The sequence below is a fragment of the Mobula hypostoma genome, chromosome 6, assembly GCF_963921235.1.
Source record: "Mobula hypostoma chromosome 6, sMobHyp1.1, whole genome shotgun sequence".
Taxonomy (NCBI): Eukaryota; Metazoa; Chordata; class Chondrichthyes; order Myliobatiformes; family Myliobatidae; genus Mobula; species Mobula hypostoma.
Genome location: NC_086102.1, coordinates 68,692,737 through 68,717,482, shown reverse-complemented (window position 1 = coordinate 68,717,482; position 24,746 = coordinate 68,692,737). Strand labels below are relative to the sequence as shown.

The following is a 24,746-nucleotide window of genomic DNA, read 5'->3' as shown; positions in this document are numbered from 1 at the left end:
AATCTCCTCTGCACCCTTTCTATGGCTTCCACATCCTTCCTGTAGTGAGGCGACCAGAACTGAGCACAGTACTCTAAGTGGGGACTGACCAGGGTCCTATATAGCTGCAACATTACCTCTCGGCTCCTAAACTCAATCCCATGTTTGATGAAGACCAATCCACTGTATGCCTCCTTAACCACCAATTCAACCTGCGCAGCTGCTTTGAGCGACCTATGGACTTGGACCACAAGAACCCTCTGATCCTCCACACTGCCAAGAGTCTTACCTTTAATACTATATTCTGCCATCATATTTGACCTACCAAAATGAACCACTTCACACTTATCTGGGTTGAATTCCATCTGCCACTTCTCAGTCCAGTTTTGCATCCTATCAATATCCCACTGTAACCTCTGACAGGCCTCCGCACTATCCACAACACCTCCGACCTTTGTGTCATCAGCAAACTTACCAACCCATCCCTCTACTTCCTCATCCAGGTCATTTATAAAAATCACAAAGAGTAAGGGTCCCAGAACAGATCCCAGGGGCACTCCACTGGTGACCAACCTCCACGCAGCATATGACCTATCTACAACCACTCTTTGCCTTCTGTGGGCAAGCCAGTTTTAGATCCACAAAGAAATGTCTCCTTGGATCCCATGCTTCCTTACTTTCTCAATAAGCCTGGCATGGAGTACCTTATCAAATGCCTTGCTGAAATCTATATACACTACATCTACTGCTCTTCCTTCATCAATGTGTTTAGTCACATCCTCAAAAAATTCAGTCAGGCTCGTAAGGCATGACCTGCCCTTGACAAAGCCATGCTGACTATTCCTAATCATATTATACATATCCAAATGTTCATAAATCCTGCCTGTCAGGATCTTCTTCATCAACTTACCAGCCACTGAAGTAAGACTCACTGGTCTATAATTTCCTGGGCTATCTCTACTCCCTTTCTTGAATAAAGGAACAACATCCACAACCCTCCAATCCTCTGGAACCTCTCCTGTCCCCATTGATGATGCAAAGATCATCGCCAGAGGCTCAGCAATCTCCTCCCTCACTTCCCACAGTAGCCTGGGGTACATCTCATCCGGTCCCGGTGACTTATCCAACTTGATGCTTTCCAAAAGCTCCAGCACATCCTCTTTCTTAATACCTATTTGCTCAAGCTTTTCAGTCTGCTGCGAGTCATCACTACAATGACCAAGATCCTTTTCCATAGTGAATACTGAAGTAAAGTATTCATTAAGTACCTCTGCTATTTCCTCCGGTTTCATACATACTTTCCCACTGTGTCACTTTATAGGTCCTATTCTTTCATGTCTTATCCTCTTCCTTTTCACATACTTGTAGAATGCCTTGGGGTTTTCCTTAATCCTGCCTGCCAAGGCTTTCTCATGGCCCCTTCTGGCTCTCCTAATTTCATTCTTAAGCTCCTTCCTATTAGCCTTATAATCTTCTAGATCTCTAACATTACCTAGCTCTCTGAACCTTTTGTAAGCTTTTCTTCTCTTCTTGACTAGATTTATTACAACCTTTGTACACCACGGTTCCTGTACCCTACCATAACTTCCCTGTCTCACTGGAACGTACCAATGCAGAACTCCACACAGATATCCCCTGAACATTTGCCACCTTTCTCCGTACTTTTCCCTGAGAACATCAGTTTCCAATTTAAGCATCCAATTTCCTGCCTGATAGCCTCATAATTCCCCATACTCCAATTAAACGCTTTTCTAACTTGTCTGTTCCTATCTCTCACCAATGCTATTGTAAAGGAGATAGAATTATGATCACTATCTCCAAAATGCTCTCCCACTGAGAGATCTGACACCTGACCAGGTTCATTTCCCAATACCAAATCAAGTACAGCCTCTCCTCTTGTAGGCTTATCTACATATTGTGTCAAGAAACCTTCCTGAACACACCTAACAAACTCCACCCCATCTAAACCTCTCACTCTAGGGAGATGCTAATCGATATTTGGGAAATTAAAATCTCCCATCACGACAACTCTGTTATTATTACAACTTTCCAGGATCTGTTTCCCTATCTGCTCCTTGATATCCCTGTTACTATTGGTCGGCCTATAAAAAATAGTGAATAGGAATTGGTGCAGGTGGCAGGATTACAGATTTGTGATCATTGAGATCTCTTCTGTGGAAGGTATGATAAAAACAGGCTACATTTGAACTTGAAGTGTCCAATATCTTGTGGGCAGACTTGTTACAGCTATTGGGAAGGGTTAAATCAGTTTGATAGAGGGATGGGAACCCAAGTGATAGATCAGAGGATCGCGTGGTTGGTGTGCAGATAGATGCAGCATGTAGAGAGACTGTGATAATAGGCAAATGACAGAACAAAATTGATGTCAATTGAATAAGTCGAAGTGGGCCTATTTTATTGCAGAAGAATCAGGAACAAAGGTGATAAACTTGGAGCACAGGTCAGTACATGGAAGTATGATGTTGTGGCCATTATGAAGACTTGGCTGTCACAGGAGGAAGAATGGCTGCTGAATGTTCTGGAGTTTAGATGCTTCAAAAGGGATGGCGGGGCGGGGGGGAGTAAAAGAGGTGGAAGAATGACATTGCTAATCAGGGATATCATCACAGCTACAGAAAGGGAGGATGTCATAGAGGGATTGTCTACTGAGTCACTGTAGGTGGAATTCAGATACAGGAAGGGAGCAATCACTACTGATTATATTCTATAGACCCCTGAATAGCAACACAGATACTGAGGAACAGATCAGGAGGCAGATTCAGGAAAGATGCAAAAATAACAGGATTGTTGCCATTGGAGATTTCAAGTTCCCTAATACTGATTGACACCTTTACAATGCATCCACAATGCTTTCTTTGAATTAACACACAAACCTCACACCTCCTTATTCACACCCACACCACAGACATCTAAATGAATTTTAATCAGTATTCTCTGGTCTGTGATTCATGGCTTTTCAGAACCTATTGTTCAGAGCTGCATTTTACATTTAATCTACAATCTATATTCAGGTCAGAGAAAATATTACAGCGGTGCTTTAGCAGGATAGATTAGAAGACTCGTCTAGGGGGGCTACTTGGGTGGAATTGAGGAATGGGAAAGGTGTAGTAATGCTTACAGGGGTGTATTATAGACCACCTAATGGGGAGTGAGAATTGGAGGAGCAAATTTGTAAGGAGATAGCAGATATTTGTGGTAAGCACAAGTTTGTGATTGTGGGAGATTTTAATTTTCCACACATAGACTGGGAAACCCATTCTGTAAAAGGGCTGGATGGTTTGGAGTTTGTAAAATGTGTGCAAGGTAGTTTTTTGCTGCAATACATAGAAGTGCTAACTAGAAAAGGGGCAGTGTTGGATCTCCTGTTAGGGAATGAGATAGGTCAGGTGATGGAGGTATGTGTTGGGGAGCTCTTTGGGTCCAGTGATCACAATGCCATTAGTTTCAATATAACTATGGAGAAGGATAGGACTGGACCCAGGGTTGAGATTTCTGATTGGAGAAAGGCTAACTTTGAGGAGATGCGAAAGGATTTAGAAGGAGTGGATTGGGACAATTTGTTTTATGGGAAGGATGTAATAGAGAAATGGAGGTCATTTAAAGGTGAAATTTTGAGAGTACAGAATCATGTATCTGTTACGTTGAAAGGAAAAGTTAAAAGTTTGAGAGAGCCATGGTTTTCAAGGGATATTGGAAACTTGGTTCGGAGAAAGAGAGAGATCTACAGTAAATATAGGCAGCTTGGAGTAAATAAGGTGCTCGAGGAATATAAAGAATGTAAAAAGAATCTTAAGAAAGAAATTAGAAAAGCTAAAAGAAGACATGAGGTTGCTTTGGCAAGTAAGATGAAAATAAATCCAACGGGTTTCTACAGTTATAATAATTTAAAAGGATAGTGAGGGATAAAATTGGTCCCTTAGAGATTCAGAGTGGACAGCTATGTGTAGAGCCGAAAGAGATGGGGGAGATTTTGAACAATTTCTTTTCTTCGGTATTCACTAGGGGGAAGGATATTGAATTGTGTAAGGTAAGGGAAACAAGTAGGGTAGTTATGGAAACTATGACGATTAAAGAAGAGGAAGTACTGGGTGCTTTTAAGGAATATAAAAGCAGATAAGTCTCTGGGTCCGGACAAGATATTCCCTAGGACCTTGAGGGAAGTTAGTGTGCAAATAGCAGGGGCTCTGACAGAAATATTTCAAATGTCATTAGAAACGGGGATGGTGCCAGAGAATTGGTGTATTGCTCATGTTGTTGCATTGTTTAAAAAGGGTTCTAAGAGTAAACCTAGCAATTATCGGCCTGTGAGTTTGACATCAGTGGTGGGTAAATTGATGGAAAGTATTCTTAGAGATTGTATATATAATTATCTGGATAGACAGGGTCTGATTAGGAACAGTCAACATGGATTTGTGTGTGGAAGGTCATGTTTGACAAACCTTATTGAATTTTTTGAAGAGGTTACTAGGAAAGTTGACGAGGATAAAGCGGTGGATGTTGTCTATATGGACTTCAGTAAGGCTTTTGACAAGGTTCCACACGGAAGGTTAGTTAGGAAGGTTCAATCATTAAGTGTTAATATTGAAGTAGTAAAATGGATTCAGCAGTGGCTGGATGGGAGATGCCAGAGAGTAGTGGTGGATAACTGCTTGTCAGATTGGAGGCTGGTGTCTAGTGGTGTGCCTCAGGGATCTGTACTGGGTCCAATGTTGTTTGTCATATATATTAATGATCTGGATGATGGGGTGGTAAATTTGATTAGTAAATATACAGATGATACTAAGATAGATGGAGTTGTGGATAATGAAGTAGGTTTTCAAAGCTTGCAGAGAGATTCAGGCCAGTTAGAAGAGTGGGCTGAAAGATGGCAGATGGAGTTTAATGTTGATAAATGTGAGGTGCTATATTTTGGTAGGACTAATCAAAATAGGACATACATGGTAAATGGTAGGGCATTGAAGAATGCAGTAGAACAGAGGGATCTAGGAATGATGGTGCATAGATCCCTGAAGGTGGAATCTCATGTGGATAGGGTGGTGAAGAAAGCTTTTGGTATGCTGGCCTTTATAGATCAGAGCATTGAGTATAGGAGTTGGGATGTAATGTTGAAATTGTACAAGGCATTGGTAAGGCCAAATTTTGAGTATTGTGTACAGTTCTGGTCACCAAATTATAGGAAAGATGTCAACAAAATTGAGAGAGTACAGAGAAGATTTACTAGAATGTTACCTGGGTTTCATCTCCTAAGTTACAGAGAAAGGTTGAACAAGTTGGGTCTTTATTCTTTGGAGCGTAGAAGGTTGAGGGGTGACTTGATAGAGGTATTTAAAATTATGAGGGGGGTAGATAGAGTTGACGTGGATAGGCTTTTTCCATTGAGATTTGGGGAGATTCAAACAAGAGAACATGAGTTGAGAGTTAAAGGGCAAAAGTTTAGGGGTAACATGAGGGGGAACTTCTTTACTCAGAGAGTGGTAGCTGTGTGGAATGAGCTTCCAGCAGAAGTGGTTGAGGCAGGTTCGATGTTGTCATTTAAAGTTAAATTGGATAGCTATATGGACAGGAAAGGAATGGAGGGTTATGGGTTGAGTGCAGGTCATTTGGGACTAGGTGAGAGTAAGAGTTTGGCACCGACTAGAAGGGTCGTGATGGCCTGTCTCCATGTTGTAATTGTTATATGGTTATATGGTTATAGGTCTGAAGATTTGTGGCTGAAGTTATTTGCTATATGTGCTAAACCCAAAAATCGCTCTAACAGTCCCTCCTCTTGGCCCTCCTGCACAAAAACAAATTTGCACCAGGAAAGGCCAACTTTAAGGAGTATCTACTCAAACAGAGCAGCAGAAATACCCTGCCTCAGAATTCACCACCCACCCCCAATTACTTTAAAGGCATCCGTTAGTCTTGTGAGACTATGGATCTGCGCCTGGAAAGTCTTCACTCTCCAGGGTGCAGGCTTGGGCAAGGTTGTATGGAGGACCAGCAGTTGCCCATGCTGCAAGTCTCCCCTCTCCATGACACCAATGTTGTCCAAGGGAAAGGCATTAGGACCCATACAGCTTGGCACCAGTGTTGTCGCAGAGCAATGTGTGATTAAGTGCCTTGCTCAAGGACACAACACACTGCCTCGGCTGGGGCTCGAACTCATGACCTTCAGGTCGCTAGTCCAATGCCTTAATCACTTGGTCACGTGCCCACCCCCAATTACTATGTCAATCTATATCCACCATATCATCCCTGATCACAACTTACAAAATGCTAAGCGAGAGATTGTTCCAGAAATTTGAAGAACAGTTTTTAGAAATGTGGCTGTGTTTGTATGCCTGGTAGCTCTTTCCTTGCTGGGCGATTGCAGCTTAAGCACATTCCTTGTCTTCACTCCTTCATTTTCTGGAAGCTAAAACTCTCTTTCCAGGGGCACAGGCAAGGTAAATGCATCAGGCTCACAGGCCCTTTCAATGATGTATAGGAAGAGGTTGGGGTAGTCTCCATTTGAATGATTGCAAGGACCTCTCCCTGATGGCACCCCTTTCTGAATTGCCCAGTCGATTGCTGGCCCCAAATGCTGACAGGGGCCAGCTCACATATTCACTCCCCATTCAGGCTAGGGGTGACTGCCTTCAGATGCTATGTGCAATCTTTCTCAGTCTGTCATGTATGCCATCGAAGTTGTGGAACCTGATGTCTCTGTTTTAACTTAAATCCCTCCCCATCTATTTTCCCCAATATCTTTTATATTCTATGCTATTCAACTAATCTTCTACCTTCAGCAACCAGCCTTCATTACAGAGTACCATCACCATCACACTTTAGTATGCTACTCATGGGTTTCTGTTATGCTCTCAGTGTCTTCTGCCTTTGCATTTGCTGTGGGTGTGTTTCAATCAACTGTGGTCAGGCCTGGTGTGGCTGGCTGGTGTTCATCTCTGTAATTACACGGTTACTGGGTACACTTAATTCCCTGCTCTGTAGGGGCAACAAGAAGGTGAGTCAAACAATTTAACCTGAGTCCAGTGTTTCCACTGGCTGCCTCACCAAGTCTGCACACATACACAAGTTTTATTTGTTAAAAGTACCATCAGTGGTCCTATCCATCTGGGAGCAAACCCTGTCCCTTCAGGCAGCACCCTCACCATGACTTGGTCACCCAGCTCTAGGAGGACTATCTCCTTTCCCTCCGGCTCTCTTTGATCAGCAATGTGCTGCTGTTGTTTTGCTCCGTCCATCAACACCTTTAGGTTGGTTACAAAGGTCTTTCATCTCCTGTGTCATTCTATCCCTGTAAGTCCCAGGCTCATCGCAACCCTTAATTACCCCATAAGGGGTCGTATTGCTCGCTCCATCAATAATCCATAGGGGCTGACACCCAGGGTGCTGTTTGGAGTTGCTTGCAATCTCATCAGGATTCCTGGTAATACATCAACCCATGTCTTTCCGGGCTCAGCTGTTGCTCTGGCTCAGGCATTCTTGATTGTTCGGTTCATCCTTTCTACCATTCCTGAACTCAGAGCATGGTAGGGTACGTGGAACTGTTGTCCAATCCGTAACAGTCGGCACATTTCCTTCATCACTTTCCCTGTGAAATGTGCTCCTGATCTGAGTCCAGCTGGACTGGTTTCCCCACCTTGGGAGGATTTCCCGAACTAGGATCTGTGCAGTGGTGCTGTCGTTGCAGTCCCTTGTTGGGAATGTCTCTGCCCTCCGGGTGCTTTTCTCCCTGCTTTTTGTTCAGCCCCACCCTACCCCGTGAAGTCCATCTGGATGTTTTTCCCAGGATGTTGCCAGGTATAGCTTTATGCCCTTACCAGGGCTATGCTAGGCACAAATGATATTACAGTGGCAGAATTTCTCAACGTTCCTGCCCATCTCTGGCCACTGGCACTCCTGCTGGGGAGTCATGGCCGTGCTCTGCCTTCCCTGGTGCCTCACACCATGATATAGCTTCAGTAGTACCTGCCTAATACATGGTGGGGCTGCCACTACTCCTTCCTCCCCGTAGATCCAGCACTCAACTGGTCACTCGTTTGCCCCTTTTCTCCTTCATTTTTCCTTCTTTTCTGCCTCCGCCTCTTCATATAATTTTACTAAACTGGCGTCAGTCGTTTCTTCCTGCACACTTGCAATTTCAATTGCTTCCTGGACCTCTGCTGCCTTCTTCACAGTGATGTCTGCCCACTCATTTCCTTTCTGATCCTTACTCTCCCCTTTCTGGTGAGCTTTTACTTTAATCACTGCCACCTCTGCAAGCAGACTCACTGCTTCCAGCAGTTCCTGCAATAGGTGCTCATGCTGAATACCTGCACCCGTTGAGGTTACAAATCTTCGTCATGCCCACGTCATCAGATAATCATGCACCACCCCGAAGGCATACTGGTTGCCTGCATATTTGCTTGTCTGCCTTTACTGTAGCGCAGTGCTTCTGTCAGGACCACCAGTTCCACATCCTGAGTTGAGCAACCCCTTGGCAGTGCTCCTGAAGCGAACTCTTCACCTGTTTCCTTCACCCACAGCCCGCCCAGCCCGTGGCTTCCCGTCTGAATACCTCCGAGACCCATCTATTAAAAATTTTCTCTGCTTCCCCTTCCAGAGGTGTTTCCTTTACACCGATATCTTCTTTCTGCTTTATTTCCACTTCACACTCATGTGCCTCGCCCTCTGTTAGGATGGTGCTCGTGGGATTCATGCCAGTGTCCCTAACTATCGTTACTGTCTTGTGTCAGCAGCCAGTGCATTAGGTTTTTATAGGATACTTCTTATGGGTTTTATGCAAGCCCTCCTCTATTTTAAATAGTTCATCTTGACTCGACCACAATCTTGCTTGTGTCTAGCCCTCACTGCTGAGAACTGCTGACAAAGTAAGCCATGGACACTGTCCTTGCTCCAATCTCTGGCTGCAGCTACGCTACGTTGGTTGTACGTGTTCTCCGCCCCTGACTTGTGTCCATATTATTTCTCCCTTTTTCTAAATCTATGAAGACCTCTGCTTCCCTTAGAATATCTAATCCAAGGATAATATCCTCATTATTTGGACAGAAGCAAAAATACTCTAAGCTGCACCCCGCCGATTTCGAGTGTCTGCGACTCCCTTCTTTCCGTTTTCACTGTTTTTCTTCCTACATCCGTAATACAAATAGCCAAGAACCGGCCAGTTGTTGGCAAGGGCAGGTCAGTTATCGATATCGACACCCCTGTGTCAACTAACATTTCGCATTGCTGGCCCCCTAACAATGCTGTTGTGCACATCCACGGGTCATCAGAGAGCTAGCAGTGACCTAGAAGCCATCTTCACCAGGTCTATGAACTGATCGGCAGTCAATTTGGTCAGACTGGGCCGAAGAGGTGAGAGATTGCTTGTCTGCTGTGACGTTCACCTGTTTGTCTTTCTTCTTTCTTGGACACGGCCTGCAACCATGTCCTGATAGGCCACAGCTGTAGCATATCAACTCCTTTACTGGTCCGGCTGTCCTTTTCTAGGTGCCCCGGTTGCTGGCACACAAAGCAAACTCTGTGTGATATCACAGCAGCTGCATCAGCTACAGCTACTTCATGATTTCACTTGCATTTTCTTTGGTTTATCTCACTGACCCATGAAACTATCGTAAAGTAGGTCGACCCCACTGCTATCCATAAATCTAAAACTTCCTGGTGAGCTGAGCTCATCATTTCAGGAAGACTGGGTCGCCCCTCTCCAGATTATCCAACCCTGAATACTCATCATACACTTGGTATTTACGTTCTGTATAATCTATGGCTATCTCATCAATTCTTTGAATCACTGCCATTATCATTCCCCAGTTACTCTCATTTCCCCCCAGCCACTGCCTCACTTCCCCTTTAAAAGAGAAATAACTTTCTTCATTACTGGTATTCCCAGTAGTTGCCCATGCACCATCCCGCACCCCCTGGGCCAAACTGTCCCACATATTCCTCGGGCACTTCACTTTTACCAACACGTGTATACCTTTGGGGTGCATATGGTGAAATTCAAACATTTTCTCAAGCTTGCACCAGAATTCCAAATTCCCACATCCAACTTTAAGTGAGGGCAACTCTGCCAAAATGCTCTGTTTCTCCCCAGGGATGAAGGGTTTATGAATGGTTGTAATCAGAGTCAAGGCTGGCTTGGATCATCAGGGTTCCCGACCTGACGTTGCTTGACCTCAATAGGCGCCATCTTTGACAGATACATCTGGGTAGACCCTGTCCCTAAAATATCTCCACACTAATTCCTACACAACACACAATGCAAAACATAAATGACAGATAAAAGTTAAACATATACAATTAAAACCACAGAGAATGCACTCTGCAATTTGGCACATGTATGTCTAAACGCATGATGCCTGCTGTAACCCTTTGCATCACATTCGCAAAATGCGTATGCTAAAATGCAGCTCCTGGAATGAGTACACACTGGTGTCCTGAACCTTCAGTAACCACCCTTCACAACTGGTGGCTCCTTCTTACCAAATTAACATGTAAAGTTTTGTCTCTTACATAAACACACATGCACGCGTACACACTACTTTTATATCTACCAGTTTAGCTCTCCGCATCTGTGATACCTCATGTTCCTGTGTACCGCTGAACATCAACAACTCCTCCGTAGAGATCCTTAAGAGCACAAAATTTCTTGGTGTTCACCTGATGGAGAATCTCACCTGGTCCCTCAACACCAGCTCCATAGCAAAGAAAGCCCAGCAGCATCTCTACTTTCTGCGAAGGCTGAGAAAAGTCCATCTCCCACCCCCCACCCTCACCACATTCTACAGAGGTTGTATTGAGAGCATCCTGAGCAGCTGCATCATGGCCTGGTTCAGAAATTGTACCATCTCGGATCACAAGACCATGCAGTGGATAGTGAGGTCAGCTGAGAAGATCATCGGGGTCTCTCTTTCTGCCCTGCCATTACAGACATCTACACCACACGCTGCATCTGTAAAGCAAACAGCATTATGAAAGACCCCACGTACCCCTCATACAAACTCTTCTCCCTCCTGCCATCTGGCAAAAGGCACCAAAGCATTCGGGCTCTCACGACCAGACTATGTAACAGTTTCTTCCCCAAAGCCATCAGACTCATCGGACTCCTCAATACCCAGAGCCTGGACTGACACCAACCTATTGCCTTCTACTGTGCCTATTGTCTTATTTAATATTTATCGTAATGCCTGCACTGTTTGGTGCGCTTTATGCAGCCCTGGCTAGGTCTGTAGTCTAGTGTAGTTTTTGTGTTGTTTTTACGTAGTTCAGTGTAGTTTTTGTATTGTTTCATGTAGCACTATGGGCCTGAAAAACGTCATCTCGTTTTTACTGTGTACTGTACCAGCAGTTATGGTCGAAATGAAAATAAAAAGTGGCTTGACCTGGCTTGACTACTACCAACCCTAACAGATCCAAGTGTGAGTGCTAATTTTAAAGACGCTCACCCACTTAGACTGCTAAGATCATTGGCCACACGATGGGTCGCACAAAGGTATCCCACTGTTGACACCAAATGTTATTGCATGAATGAGGTCTCCAGAGAAAAGTACTGGTATATATGAAGCAGCCTCTATATTCAACAAAATGTGATACAGCAGGCATGATATTGAGATGCTTTCAGTGGAAATGTTTTGGCTGACCCAACACTACCCAGCATTTTATGTGCTAAACATCAAAGAACCATTCCATATTTACAATGCATCCAGAATGCTTTTTTTGAAACTACATACAAACTTTACACCTCCCAATTCACATCCATACCAGACATTTAAATGAATTTTAATTAGCATTGTCTGGTCTGTGACTCAAAGCTTTTAGGAACGTATTGGTCAGAGCTGCACTTTAAATTTAATCTGCAATCTATCTTCAGCCTCCTTAAAATGTAGTAGCATTGGCGAGCTTTCTGATTGTGTAGGATGTGTTCTGGGATCATGTGAGGTTGCGCGAGATATATATCCCTAAGAGTCTGAAACTACTTGCAGTTTCCACTGCTGTGCCATTGACGTAAAGAGGGGTGTGAGTGTTGTGAGTTTTCCTGAAGTTGATAACCACCTCCTTTGTCTTGTTGAGATTGGGAAAGAGGTTATTTGCCTGGCACCAGATCTCGAGCTCTTCCGCCTTCTCTCTCAGCCATCTCATTACTGTTGGTGATGAACCTCACCACTGTTGTGTCATTGGCAAACTTCACAATGAGATTACTAGCGTGTTTGGCCATGTAGTGCATAAGCAGAGTGTACAGCACTGGGCTCAACTCACAATTCTGAGGAGCACTCATGTTCAGTAAGTACTTGTAAGGGGTTCTGGATAGGTTTGTCCCTTTGAAAGAATAGTAGGGTGAAGGAACCATGGTTCACATGATATGTGGAATATCTAGTTCAATAGAAAGATATAAATTTACTTAAGATATAGGAAGCCAGGATCAGATGGGCCACTAGAGGTTTACAAGGTAGCCAGGAAGGAGCTTAAGGATGGAATTAGGAGAGCTAGAAGGGGGCTTGAGATGCTCTTGGCAAGTAGGACTAAGGAAACCCCAAGGTATTCTACATGTTTGTGAAGAACAGGAGGATGAAGAGGAGACATGTGCCTGGAGTTGGAGAAAATAGGGGAAGCCCTTAATGAATACTTTACCCCAGTATTCACCAGTGAGAGTGACTTCAATGTTTGTGAGGACAGTGTAAAATGGGCTGATGTGCTAGAACATGTTGACTTAAAAAAAACGAGGATGTGCTGGAATGTTTGAAAAATATTAGGATAGATAAATTCCCATGGCTGGACTGGATATTTCCCAGGTTTGTACAGTAAGTGAGGGAAGAGATTCCTGCATCTTTGGCAATGAGCTTTGTGTTTTCACTGGTCACAGGAGTAATACCAGATGATTGGAGGATGGTAAATGATATTCCTTTGCTCAAGAAAGTGAGTAATGACCAATTAACTGGTACATCTTTGGACTGTGGGAAGAAACCGGAGTACCTGGAGCAAACCTACATGCTCACAGGGAAAACAGACAGTGGCGGAATTGAACTCCAATGCCTGAAGCTGTGATGGCATTGCACTAACTGCTACACTACTGTGGTGCCCGTGATGGTATTAGGAGAACTTGCGTCCCTGCTCCAATCCAATATATATATATTAGGTTCATGCAATCTCTGTGATGAAGTGTGGGGACCACAACAGGTGAGGGTGACTTGGCAATAGCATTGTGGTGTAGGAAACCGTTCAAGTTAAAAGGAATGTTGTACTGGGGAACAGTATAGTTCAGGGAATAGTCGTGAGAAGATTTGGAATGCTGTTGCTCTTTTCTACTGTTTGCATGATTTGTATTTTTTCCCTCTTTCTTTGCTCATTGGGAATTAGTCTTTATTTTTTAAATCGGGTTCTTTCGCGTTTCTTGCTTTGTGGCTGCCTGTAGGCAGACAAATTGCAAGGTTGTATAATTTATACATTCTTTGGTAATAAGTGTGCTCTGAATTGTTGAATCTGCCCCCAGCTGTTGGAAAATGGGAAGATCCAGTTTTCTTTGTCCCCGTACATAGCAAGGACCTAGGGAATTTTAAGAAAGCAGTTCTGCTTAGAGTTTGTGTAACTAGGAGCTAACAAATGCAGAACCATAATCTGGTTCATTACCCAAGACACAAAAGCAATATGGAACATAGAAACATAGAAACATAGAAAATAGGTGCAGGAGTAGGCCATTCGGCCCTTCGAGCCTGCACCGCCATTTATTGTGATCATGGCTGATCATCCAACTCAGAACCCCGCCCCAGCCTTCCCTCCATACCCCCTGACCCCTGTAGCCACAAGGGCCATATCTAACTCCCTCTTAAACATAGCCAATGAACTGGCCTCAACTGTTTCCTGTGGCAGAGAATTCCACAGATTCACCACTCTCTGTGTGAAGAAGTTTTTCCTAATCTCGGTCCTAAAAGGCTTCCCCTCTATACTCAAACTGTGACCCCTCGTTCTGGACTTCCCCAACATCGGGAACAATCTTCCTGCATCCAGCCTGTCCAATCCCTTTAGGATCTTATACGTTTCAATCAGATCCCCCCTCAATCTTCTAAATTCCAATGAGTACAAGCCCAGTTCATCCAGTCTTTCTTCATATGAAAGTCCTGCCATCCCAGGAATCAATCTGGTGAACCTTCTTTGTACTCCCTCTATGGCAAAGATGTCTTTCCTCAGATTAGGGGACCAAAACTGCACACAATACTCCAGGTGTGGTCTCACCAAGGCCTTGTACAACTGCAGTAGTACCTCCCTGCTCCTGTACTCGAATCCTCTCGCTAAAAATGCCAGCATACCATTCGCCTTTTTCACCGCCTGCTGTACCTGCATGCCCACTTTCAATGACTGGTGTATAATGACACCCAGGTCTCGTTGCACCTCCCCTTTTCCTAATCGGCCACCATTCAGATAATAATCTGTTTTCCTATTTTTGCCACCAAAGTGGATAACTTCACATTTATCCACATTAAATTGCATCTGCCATGAGTTTGCCCACTCACCCAACCTATCCAAGTCACCCTGCATCCTCTTAGCATCCTCCTCACTGCTAACACTGCCACCCAGCTTCGTGTCATCCGCAAACTTGGAGATGCTGCATTTAATTCCCTCATCCAAGTCATTAATATATATTGTAAACAACTGGGGTCCCAGCACTGAGCCTTGCGGTACCCCACTAGTCACCGCCTGCCATTCTGAAAAGGTCCCGTTTATTCCCACTCTTTGTTTCCTGTCTGCTAACCAATTCTCCACCCACACCAATACCTTACCCCCAGTACCGTGTGCTTTAAGTTTGCACACTAATCTCCTGTGTGGGACCTTGTCAAAAGCCTTTTGAAAATCCAAATATACCACATCCACTGGTTCTCCCCTATCCACTCTACTAGTTACATCCTCAAAAAATTCTATGAGATTCGTCAGACATGATTTTCCTTTCACAAATCCATGCTGACTTTGTCCGATCATTTCACCGCTTTCCAAATGTGCTGTTATCACATCCTTGATAACTGACTCCAGCAGTTTCCCCACCACCGACGTTAGGCTAACCGGTCTATAATTCCCTGGTTTCTCTCTCCCTCCTTTTTTAAAAAGTGGGGTTACATTAGCCACCCTCCAATCCTCAGGAACTAGTCCAGAATCTAATGAGTTTTGAAAAATTATCACTAATGCATCCACTATTTCTTGGGCTACTTCTTTAAGCACTCTAGGATGCAGACCATCTGGCCCTGGGGATTTATCTGCCTTCAATCCCTTCAATTTACTTAACACCACTTCCCTACTAACATGTATTTCACTCAGTTCCTCCATCTCACTGGACCCTCTGTCCCTTACTATTTCTGGAAGATTATTTATGTCCTCCTTAGTGAAGACAGAACCAAAGTAATTATTCAATTGGTCTGCCATGTCCTTGCTCCCCATAATCAATTCACCTGTTTCTGTCTGCAGGGGACCTACATTTGTCTTTACCAGTCTTTTCCTTTTTACATATCTATAAAAGCTTTTACAGTCCGTTTTTATGTTCCCCGCCAGTTTTCTCTCATAATCTTTTTTCCCCTTCCTAATTAAGCCCTTTGTCCTCCTCTGCTGAACTCTGAATTTCTCCCAGTCCTCAGGTGAGCCACTTTCTCTGGCTAATTTGTATGCTACTTCTTTGGAATTGATACTATCCCTAATTTCTCTTGTCAGCCACGGGTGCACTACCTTCCTTGATTTATTCTTTTGCCAAACTGGGATGAACAATTGTTGTAGTTCATCCATGCAACCTTTAAATGCTTGCCATTGCATATCCACCGTCAATCCTTTAAGTGTCATTTGCCAGGAATAGGGGTATTAGGAAGGTGATTATATGATATACACAATGGAATGAGAGAAGTGGTTTGCAGAAGAAAGCATCTTCATCAGGAAGGACTGTATATGAACCATGTAGGAGTTCTATTTAATTGAATAACTAAGGATGCAAGTGAGGTTTTACACTAATTGAGGAGTGAAGGGAGAATCTGGGATAATAGAGAGGAACCAGAAGGAAGCTGAGTAGGGAAGTGATTGAAGAACATGGCATGAAAAAATGGCACTGCGGCAAATGGGTCAAGAGAACAAAATAAGATTACATCTCACAATCAGAACCACGTTTATCATCACTGACATATGTGAAATTTGTATATGGCATGGCATGTCATGAAATTTGTTTTGCGGCAGCAGTACAGTACATAAAAATACTAAGTTATAATAAGAGATAGAGAAAGTAAGTAGGTATTGCAAAAAGAAAAGCAAAAATGAGAAGAGCTGTGATCTGGATGATGAGTGTCCTTAATGATGGATGCCACCTTTCTGAGGCATCCCCTTACAAATATGCCCTAAATGGCTTGGAGGTGGGCACCCATGATGGAGCTGGCTGTGTTTACAATCCCCTGCAGCTTTATTCCCCTGGTTGCATCTCCAAACCCAATGGTTCTTCAACCAGTCAGAATGCACTTCACTGTACACCTGTAGAAATTTGCTATAGTCTTTGATGACATACCAAATCTCCTCAAACACCAAATGAAGTACAGCCATCAACATGTCACAATGGCGGGGGCATAGGGAGCAAGGGTGGACCCAAATGCAAGACACATCTTGTGAGGTTAATTAAATTTAGTTTATTGTTCGATATCAGGAGAGCTGGGCAGGAGCAGGAGTAGCAAACTGGACAAGGACTTAGGCTGGGACCAAGGGTCTCGGCTCAGACTCTGAATCGGCTCCCAGAACTAGAGGAGACATGAAGAGGCTAGGGTATGGACTCCGAGCCAGAGACTGGGCAAGGACCCAGTACCTGGGTCTTGCCTCGGGCTCGGACCCCAGAACCAGGCAAGGACATGACATGGGCTAGGGGGAGGAGGAACATGGGAACACAGAGCCTTAGTCTCGGGGAGCAGGTACGTGGAACCATGGACACATACACAGAACACAGAGTCGGGACCCCTCCTTGGGTACAGGACATAGGGCCAGGACTCATGACCCCCCCCCTCAACCGCAGGACAACGGCAAGACAGCCAGACTTACCCCACGGAGGCGAGGACAAGACAAGACAAGATCAACACGAATGAACACCAGACAGTACCTATCTAGCTCTGGTGATGCAACTAGACCGAAGTGCAGGCAGGGGCTGCAGACGAGGGCTAGAGGTGAGGGGGCGGAGAAGGGATTCAGACAAGGGGGTAGGACAGGAATCACAGACTGCCAGGGCCAGGACTTGACTCAGAACTGGGAAGCCGCCAGGCCCAGGACTTGACCTGGTGCTTGAATGCCGCCAGGACCAGGACTTGACCTGGTGCTTGAATGCCGCCAGGGCCAGGACTTGACCTGGTGCTTGAATGCCACCAGGGCCAGGACTTGACCTGGTGCTTGAATGCCGCCAGGGTCAGGACTTGACTTGGAGCCTCCGGGTAGTGGCGAGCTCTCGACTCGGCCCGGGAACAGTAGACAGCAGTTCTTGATTTCCTCCGGCGGGTTAACTGACGGACCTACCTCGGTGAGCAACCTTTGGAGGCTCACTTTGTCGAGGTAACTGGACAGGGTTGCTCCGGTGAAGAGATGCGAATCACCGGCACTCGCTTCAGTAGAGACTAGGCTTGCTCCGGCCAGATGACATCGGCACACCGTACCTTAGATGACTTTGCAGACGCTCCCACACCGAACAGCTGAAAGCCGGAGACTATAAACTACCGGTTCAGCCAAGTGTTAATTGCCTCTAATCACCAAAGTCGAGGGACACGGGAAAACAGAGAATCAACGGTCCGGATCGTAACATAAACAAGGTAAATTTAAAGGGACCCCGATCCGGACCATGACACAACACTTCTTTTTCGGGATTGCATCAATATGTTGGGCCCAGGATAGATCCTCTGAGATGTTGACACCTGGGAACTTGGAAGCTATTCAGCCTTCCAGTGCCGACCACTTGATCGGGACTGGTGGGTGTGTTCTTCTGACTTCCCATTCCTGAAGTCCATAATTAATTCCTCGATCTGACTGACGTCGAGTGTAACACCACACAACTCGCCAATCTATTTTACTCCCGCACGATTCCTCCACATCCTCTGAAATTCTGCCAATAGTAGATATGCCATCGGCAAATTTACAGGTGGTGTTTGAGCAGTGCCTTGCCACAATATTACAAGGAATTAGTTGTAAATGTTCACCAAAAAAATCGCAAAATGGATGAAATACGGTAGGCATAAAGGAATAAAATTAGATTGTGGACATGTAGGGTGACCGAGGCTGTGAGCTGAATATTCAAATATTTTGGACAGTGTGTAGAACGGCTAGGTGGGGAATAGGCTTTTCTAGACTCAATATTGTACAATAATAACCTTTCTGTGCGGGGTTTATTTGGAGAGAACGGCATAACCAATCAAAAGTAGTTAGGTATGAAACCAGAGCCCTACAAAGGTAACTGGGGAAGAATTGAGTGTGACAGAATAAGAAACTGCTGTAGAAGACATAACGGATAATGGCTAACATTAGAGAAATGAATGCAGGGACAAGAAGAATTATACATTCCTGCCCAACATGAAAATACAAAACGAAAACTAACCCAATCGTGGAGAACTTTAAAGATTACTTTCGTTTAATATTTTAACTTTTTTGTGCATTTCATAAGATATAAAGAGACGACTATGATAATATGCCAAAGATTACTGTTGCTCCCAGAGATATCAAGAATTTTTAATCCTAAATTCTTCGTTCTGGTTTACGGATTTGAAGCACCACCTTTCAAACGGCACGTGCGCGAGGGCGGCGCCGCAGGGCGCCTGCGCAGTTCCTCCTCCCGCCTTCTGACCGTTTTCAGGAGGAGCGTCATGGAGGTCGCCAAGGCAATTTGCGTGTTGAAGGGTCCTGGTGGTATCACTGGAATAATTAATATGAAATCGGGGGTAAGAAAAAAAAATACACACAACTGTTTTGGATGTGTAGTGACATAAGCTCTCGGTTCTCGAAACCGCGTGGTTAAGACGCGGCGGGAAAGTTAGCTTTAACTTGCGTTGGTGCCGTGACTCTTTCGCTCTGTACACTCAGCCGTTAATGGTGTGATGTGGCGAGTGCCGGACAGCCGGTAATACATCCGGCGGTGTGGCGCAAGGGGAATAGGCTGAGGCCGGCGTGAATTCAGTCCTCGCGCCCCGAGAGGCAACGGTCGGCCGGCCGGCCTGAAAACCCCACCGTATCCATCCGTACAAACGGTGGGTTAGGTAGCTTCTCTCCCGCATGCCTTTGGTAGACCTTTCAGTGGTATCTGCTCCATCGCCCCGATTTTCTCGAGTACTGTTTGCCATAGCAGACCTCAAAACAAACCTCTGAGATTTCTTGGAAACGGGTATGACAGAAAGGCAACCAAGAAAGTCACACAACCAAACCCAATTAAATTTAAGGCAGCTTTTCTTCTCAAAAATCTCCTCCTTAAGTCCACCCTCCGCCACCTCCAGTTTAAATTCCATGCGGAATATTTTGGAGGACCAAGAGCCAAGGAGTCCGGCAAGTTTGAGGGCCTTCAAAGCGAGATATAGAAGTGTCCAATGACAGTATGTTGCTATTGGAGAGGGGAGCAAGGCTGGCAGGATTGGGGAGCAAAAGAAAATTACTGGAGGAACATAATGGGTCGATAGTGCAGGAGGGAGGATTTCAGATTTTTGGATTATTGATCTGTCTTCCAGGGAAGGTAAGGGACGTTTTGCACCTGAACTGAAGGGGGACATATCCTTGTAGGAAGGTATGTTCGTGCTGCATTGTGGGAGTGGGGGGGGGGGTTAAACTAGAGTTGCAGCAGGATGGGAATTCGAGTACCAGAGCAAGTAGTGGGGTGTTTCTGGGGATAGTTGTTGTTAAGTATATGTACACAGTCAGGAATCAAAAGCTTGAACATGGTGGGACTAATGTTCTGAGTTGTGAATACAGGTATTTCAATGCAAGAGGATCGTAGGAAGGGTGAATGAGCTTGGGAGGCGGATGAACGTATGGAATTGTAACATTGTAGCCATCAGTCAGATTTGGTTGCAGGAGGGACAAGACTGGCAGTTCAAGGTCCAGGGATCTGTAGTTTTCAACGTGATAGAGCTGGAGGGATTAAAGAGGGAGGGGTAGCATTATTCATCAGGGAACATGTCATGGCAGTGCTTGGACAGTGGAGGGCTCAAATACTGAGGCTATATGGGTTGAACTGAGGAATAAGAAAGGGATGACCACATTTATGTGATTATATTACAGACCACCCAACAGTTCGCTGGAATTAAAGGAGCAAATTTGTAGAGAGATTGTAGACTGTTAGAAGAAACACAAGGTTGTGATTGAAGGTGATTTTAACTTTCCACATATTGACAGGCTGGATGGGAAAGGGTTTGTCAAATGTGCTTAGGAAAGTTTTCTTAATCAGTACATGAAGGTTTTAACCAAAGAGAGTGCGATACCAGATCTCCTATTAGGGAATGAGGCAGGCAGGGCAGGTGACAGAAATTTGTCTGAGGGAACACTTTGCTACTAGTAATCGTATTGCAGACAGTCTTGAGACAGTTATGAAAAAGGATAGATTTAGTCTTCAGGTTGAAATTCTAAATTGGAGAAAAGCCAAATTTGATAGTATCAGAAATAAACTGGAAGTATGGATTGGGACAGCTGGCTTTCTGGCAAAGGTATACATGCTAAATGGGAGGCAATCAAAAGTGAAATTTTGAGAGTACAGAGTTTGTATGTTCCTGTCAGAATAAAAGGCAAGCATAACAGGTTTAGGAAACCAAGGCACGAGATTCTCTAGCAGACAAGGTTAAAGTGAATCCCAAAGGCTTTTACAAATATATTAAGAACAAAAGGATACCAAGGGACTAAAATTGGTCCTCTGGAAGATCGGAATGGTCGTCTGTGCATGGAGCCAGAAGAGATGTGGGAGATCTTAAATGGATTTTTTTGCATCTGTATTTACTGGGGAGATTGACACAGAGTCTATAGAAGTGAGGCAAAGCAACTGAGATCGCGGTCCATATACAGTTTACAGAGGAGGAGGTGCTTGCTGGCTTGAGGCAAATTAGGGTGGGTAAATCCCCAGGGCTTGACAAGATTTTCCCTCAGACACTGGGAAGCCAGTGCAGAAATTGCAGGGACCCTAGCAGAGAAGTGTAAAAGCTCCTTAGCCAGGGGTGAGGTGCTGGAGGAATGGAGGGTCGCCAATGTTATTCCAGTATTTAAGAAGGGCTCTAATAATAAGCCAGGAAATCATAGGCTGGTGAGCCTGGCATCAGTAGTGCGTTAGTTACTGGAAGGTATTCTAAGAGACTAGATATACAAGTATTTGGTTAGATGGGACTGATTAGGGATAGTCAACATGGCTTTGTGCATGTTAGGTCATATCTAACCAGTCTTACAGAGTTTTTTGATGAAGTTACCAGGAATGTTGATGAAGGCAAGACAGTGGATGTTGTCTACAGGGACTTCAGCAAGGCATTTGACATGGTTCCGCATGGGAGGTTGGCCAAGAAGGTTCAGTTACATGGCATTCATGATGAAGTAGTAAATTGGATTAGACGTTGGCTTCACGGGAAAGCCAGAGAGTGGTAGTAGGTTGTTGCATCTCTGACTGAAGGCTTGTGACCAGTGTGTGCCGCAAGGATCGGTGCTGAGTCCGTTGTTCTTTATCTGTATCAATGTATCAAAAATCTGGATGATAGTGTGGTTAACCGAATCAGCAAATTTATGGGTGGCACCAAGACTGGAGAAGTGAGGACAGTGAGGAAGGCTGTCAACAACGTACAGCAGGATCTGGACCAGCTGGAAAAATAGGCTGATAAATGGCAGATGCAATTTAATGCAGGCAAATGTGAGGTGTTGCACTTTGAGTGTTACAATGGGGGTGTTGATGGCGGACCCAAATGCAAGATACAGACACTGAAGTACAAGGAACAGGACTTGACTAGAGTAGGGACGTGACCGGATACAGACAAGGAGCAGGGACAAGAATGCAGACTATGGCTTGGACCCTGCCAGATACTGGACAAGAACCCAGAACCTGGGTCTTGCCTTGGGCTCAGGCCCCAGAACCAGGCATGGACATGACATGACTGCAGGACTGGAGGCTGGGGTCTTGAGGCTTGAAGCTTGGAGACAGGCTTGGGGTCTTGGGTCTTGAAATGCGGAGGCTTGGGTATGGACTCCGAGCCAGAGACTGGGCAAGGATCCAGAACCTGGGACTTGACGCGGGCTCGGACTCCAGAACTAGGCGAGGACAAGATGAGGCTACAGGACTGGGCATGGCTTGGGTGAGGAACTCCTGGGTAGGGCGAGACACAAGGACAGGTAAAGGCTCATGGACAGGACTCAGATAGGACTGGACTAGGCACGGACTGGACGAGGGCCTTCAGGAGCATGGAGCCTTGGACTAGAGGAGACAGGAGCACGGAACGCAGAGCCAGGACCCCTCCTTGGGAACAGGATGTAGGGCCGGGACTCACACACAGAACACTGAACATGAAGAGATGGATCCCAACACAAGGTGGTAGCAAACAGCCAGACCCCCCTAGCGAAGGCGAGGACACAGAGACAGTTCTGAACACAAGGTGATGGCAAACAGCCAGACCTACCTAGCGAAGGCGAGGACACAGAGACGGTTCCCAACACTAGGTAGCGGCAAACAGCCGGACCTACCTAGCGAAGGCATGGACACAGAGAGACAATTCCACACAACAAAAGACAGTTCCTTATCTTGACCTAACCAGGCTCCAGTCTTGCTCCAGCAGTAAAACTTCAGTGATACAGGCAGGGTATACAGGCGGGGTATCCAGGCTAGGTGAGCAGGCAGAGAGTCAGGCAAGGTATCCAGGCAGAGAGGCAGGCAAGAGGGGAAAGACAAAAACAAAGACAGAACAGTCTAGCAGGGAATTCCTGGTTTGCAGAGGTATTTATGTCTCAGCCCCAAAATGAGAAACATGTGCCCACAACAGAAACTGGGGAAAACCAGAAACCCCGGAAGAAGGAACCATGGACCGGACCGTGAACCAGAACATGGACTTCACGGACTAGACCATGACATTGAGAAGAGAAGCCAAAAGGTAGGATTCGCATGGTAAGTGGTAAGGCACTAAAGAGTGTGGTAGAACAGAGTGATCTGGAAATAGCAGATCCATAATTCCTTGAAAGTGGCATCACATGTAGATAGGTTCATAAAGAAAGTTTTTGGCAGGTTGGCCCTCATAAATCAAAGTAGTGGAGGTTTTTTTTTCAGAAAAGAGGCTTGTGACTGGTGGTGTGCTGGAGGGATAGGTGCTAGGTCCCCTATTGTTTGTAATCTATATAAACATTTTGGATGGGAATGTAGGTGGGATGGTTAGTAGGTTTGTGGATAGATCAAATAGGTCATGTAGTGAATATTGAAGAAGACTGTGTTAATGTAATTGGAAAGTGGCAGGTGTAATTTAACTTGGATACTCAACTGGTTTGATGCTAGGAAGCAGAGAGTGATGGTGGAAGATTGCTTTTTGGACTTGAGGTCTGTGACTAGTGATGTTCCCCAGAGGTTGGTGCTAGGTCCATTACTATTTGCCATTTATATTAGTGACTTGGATGAGAGTGTATGAGTCCTGGTTAATAAATTTGCACTGAAATAGTTGGAGCTGTTGACAGTGGAGATGGTTATCAGAATTTACAGAGGGATCTTGATCAGCTAGGTATGTGGGTCAAGGAATAGCAAATGTAATTAAATCAAGTATGTGCAAGGTGGTGCATTTTGGGGAGACAGATCAGGATAGGAGTATCACAGTGAATAATAGGGCCCTGTGAAGTATTGTAGAACAGAGCAACCTAGGGATACAAGTACATGTTTTCCTGCAAGTGGCATTGTGGCTAGACAGGGTGGTGGTTGTGAAGGTGGCTTCTGGCACTTTGGCCTTCATCAGTTAAAGCATTATGTCTAGAAGTTAGGATGTTATGTCATAGTTCCCTCTTCGCTCTTTTTCCATTCACCATTCTGAGCCACGTTTGGAATATTGTATTCAATTTTTATCATCCTGCTAAAGGATAGATACCTGAAGGTGAAAAGAGTGTAGAGGAAATTGACAAGGATGTTGCCAGGAATTGTGAAGTCCTGTTTTGAAGGGAGATTGAGCAAATTGGGACTTCTTTTCATTGGAGTGTAGGAGAATCAGGGGGTGATTTTATAGAGGTGTATAAAATCATGAGGGGTTGAATCGTAGGGTGAATGCACAAAGTCCCTCTCCAAGGATTGGGAAATTGAGAACGAGGTGGCATTGGTTTAATGTGAAAGAGGACATAATTTAATAGGAACCTGTTGGGAAAAATTTTCACCCAGAGAACAATCAGTATATTGAATGAGCTACCAGCAGAAGTAATTGAGGCAGGTACCTGAGCAACATTTCAATCAAATCATATTAAGTTCAATTATCATTTAACCATATATGGATACAGCCGAATGAATAGAATGGGAGGTTAGTTAGGAAAATTCAGTCGCTAGGTATACATGGAGAGGTGGTAAATTGGATTAGACATTGGCTCGATGGAAGAAGCCAGAGAGTGGTGGTAGAGAATTGCTTCTCTGAGTGGAGGCCTGTGACTAGTGGTGTGCCACAGGGATCAGTGCTGGGTCCATTGTTATTTGTCATCTATATCAATGATCTGGATGATAATGTGGTAAATTGGATCAGCAAGTTTGCTGATGATACAAAGATTGGAGGTGTAGTAGACAGTGAGGAAGGTTTTCAGAGCCTGCAGAGGGACTTGGACCAGCT

General features: G+C 44.9%; 1 protein-coding gene across 1 annotated transcript in view; it reads left to right on the top strand.

The window, feature by feature from the left end:
• The first annotated feature begins 18,809 nt into the window (after positions 1-18,809).
• LOC134348085 (superoxide dismutase [Cu-Zn]-like) overlaps positions 18,810-24,746 on the top strand; it is a 40,462-nt gene continuing 34,525 nt past the window's right edge. Inside the window, exon 1 of the mRNA XM_063050930.1 lies at positions 18,810-18,899. Within this exon, the coding sequence (XP_062907000.1) occupies positions 18,825-18,899 (75 nt within the window). The 5' untranslated portion in view covers positions 18,810-18,824. The remainder of the gene's footprint in view (positions 18,900-24,746) is intronic.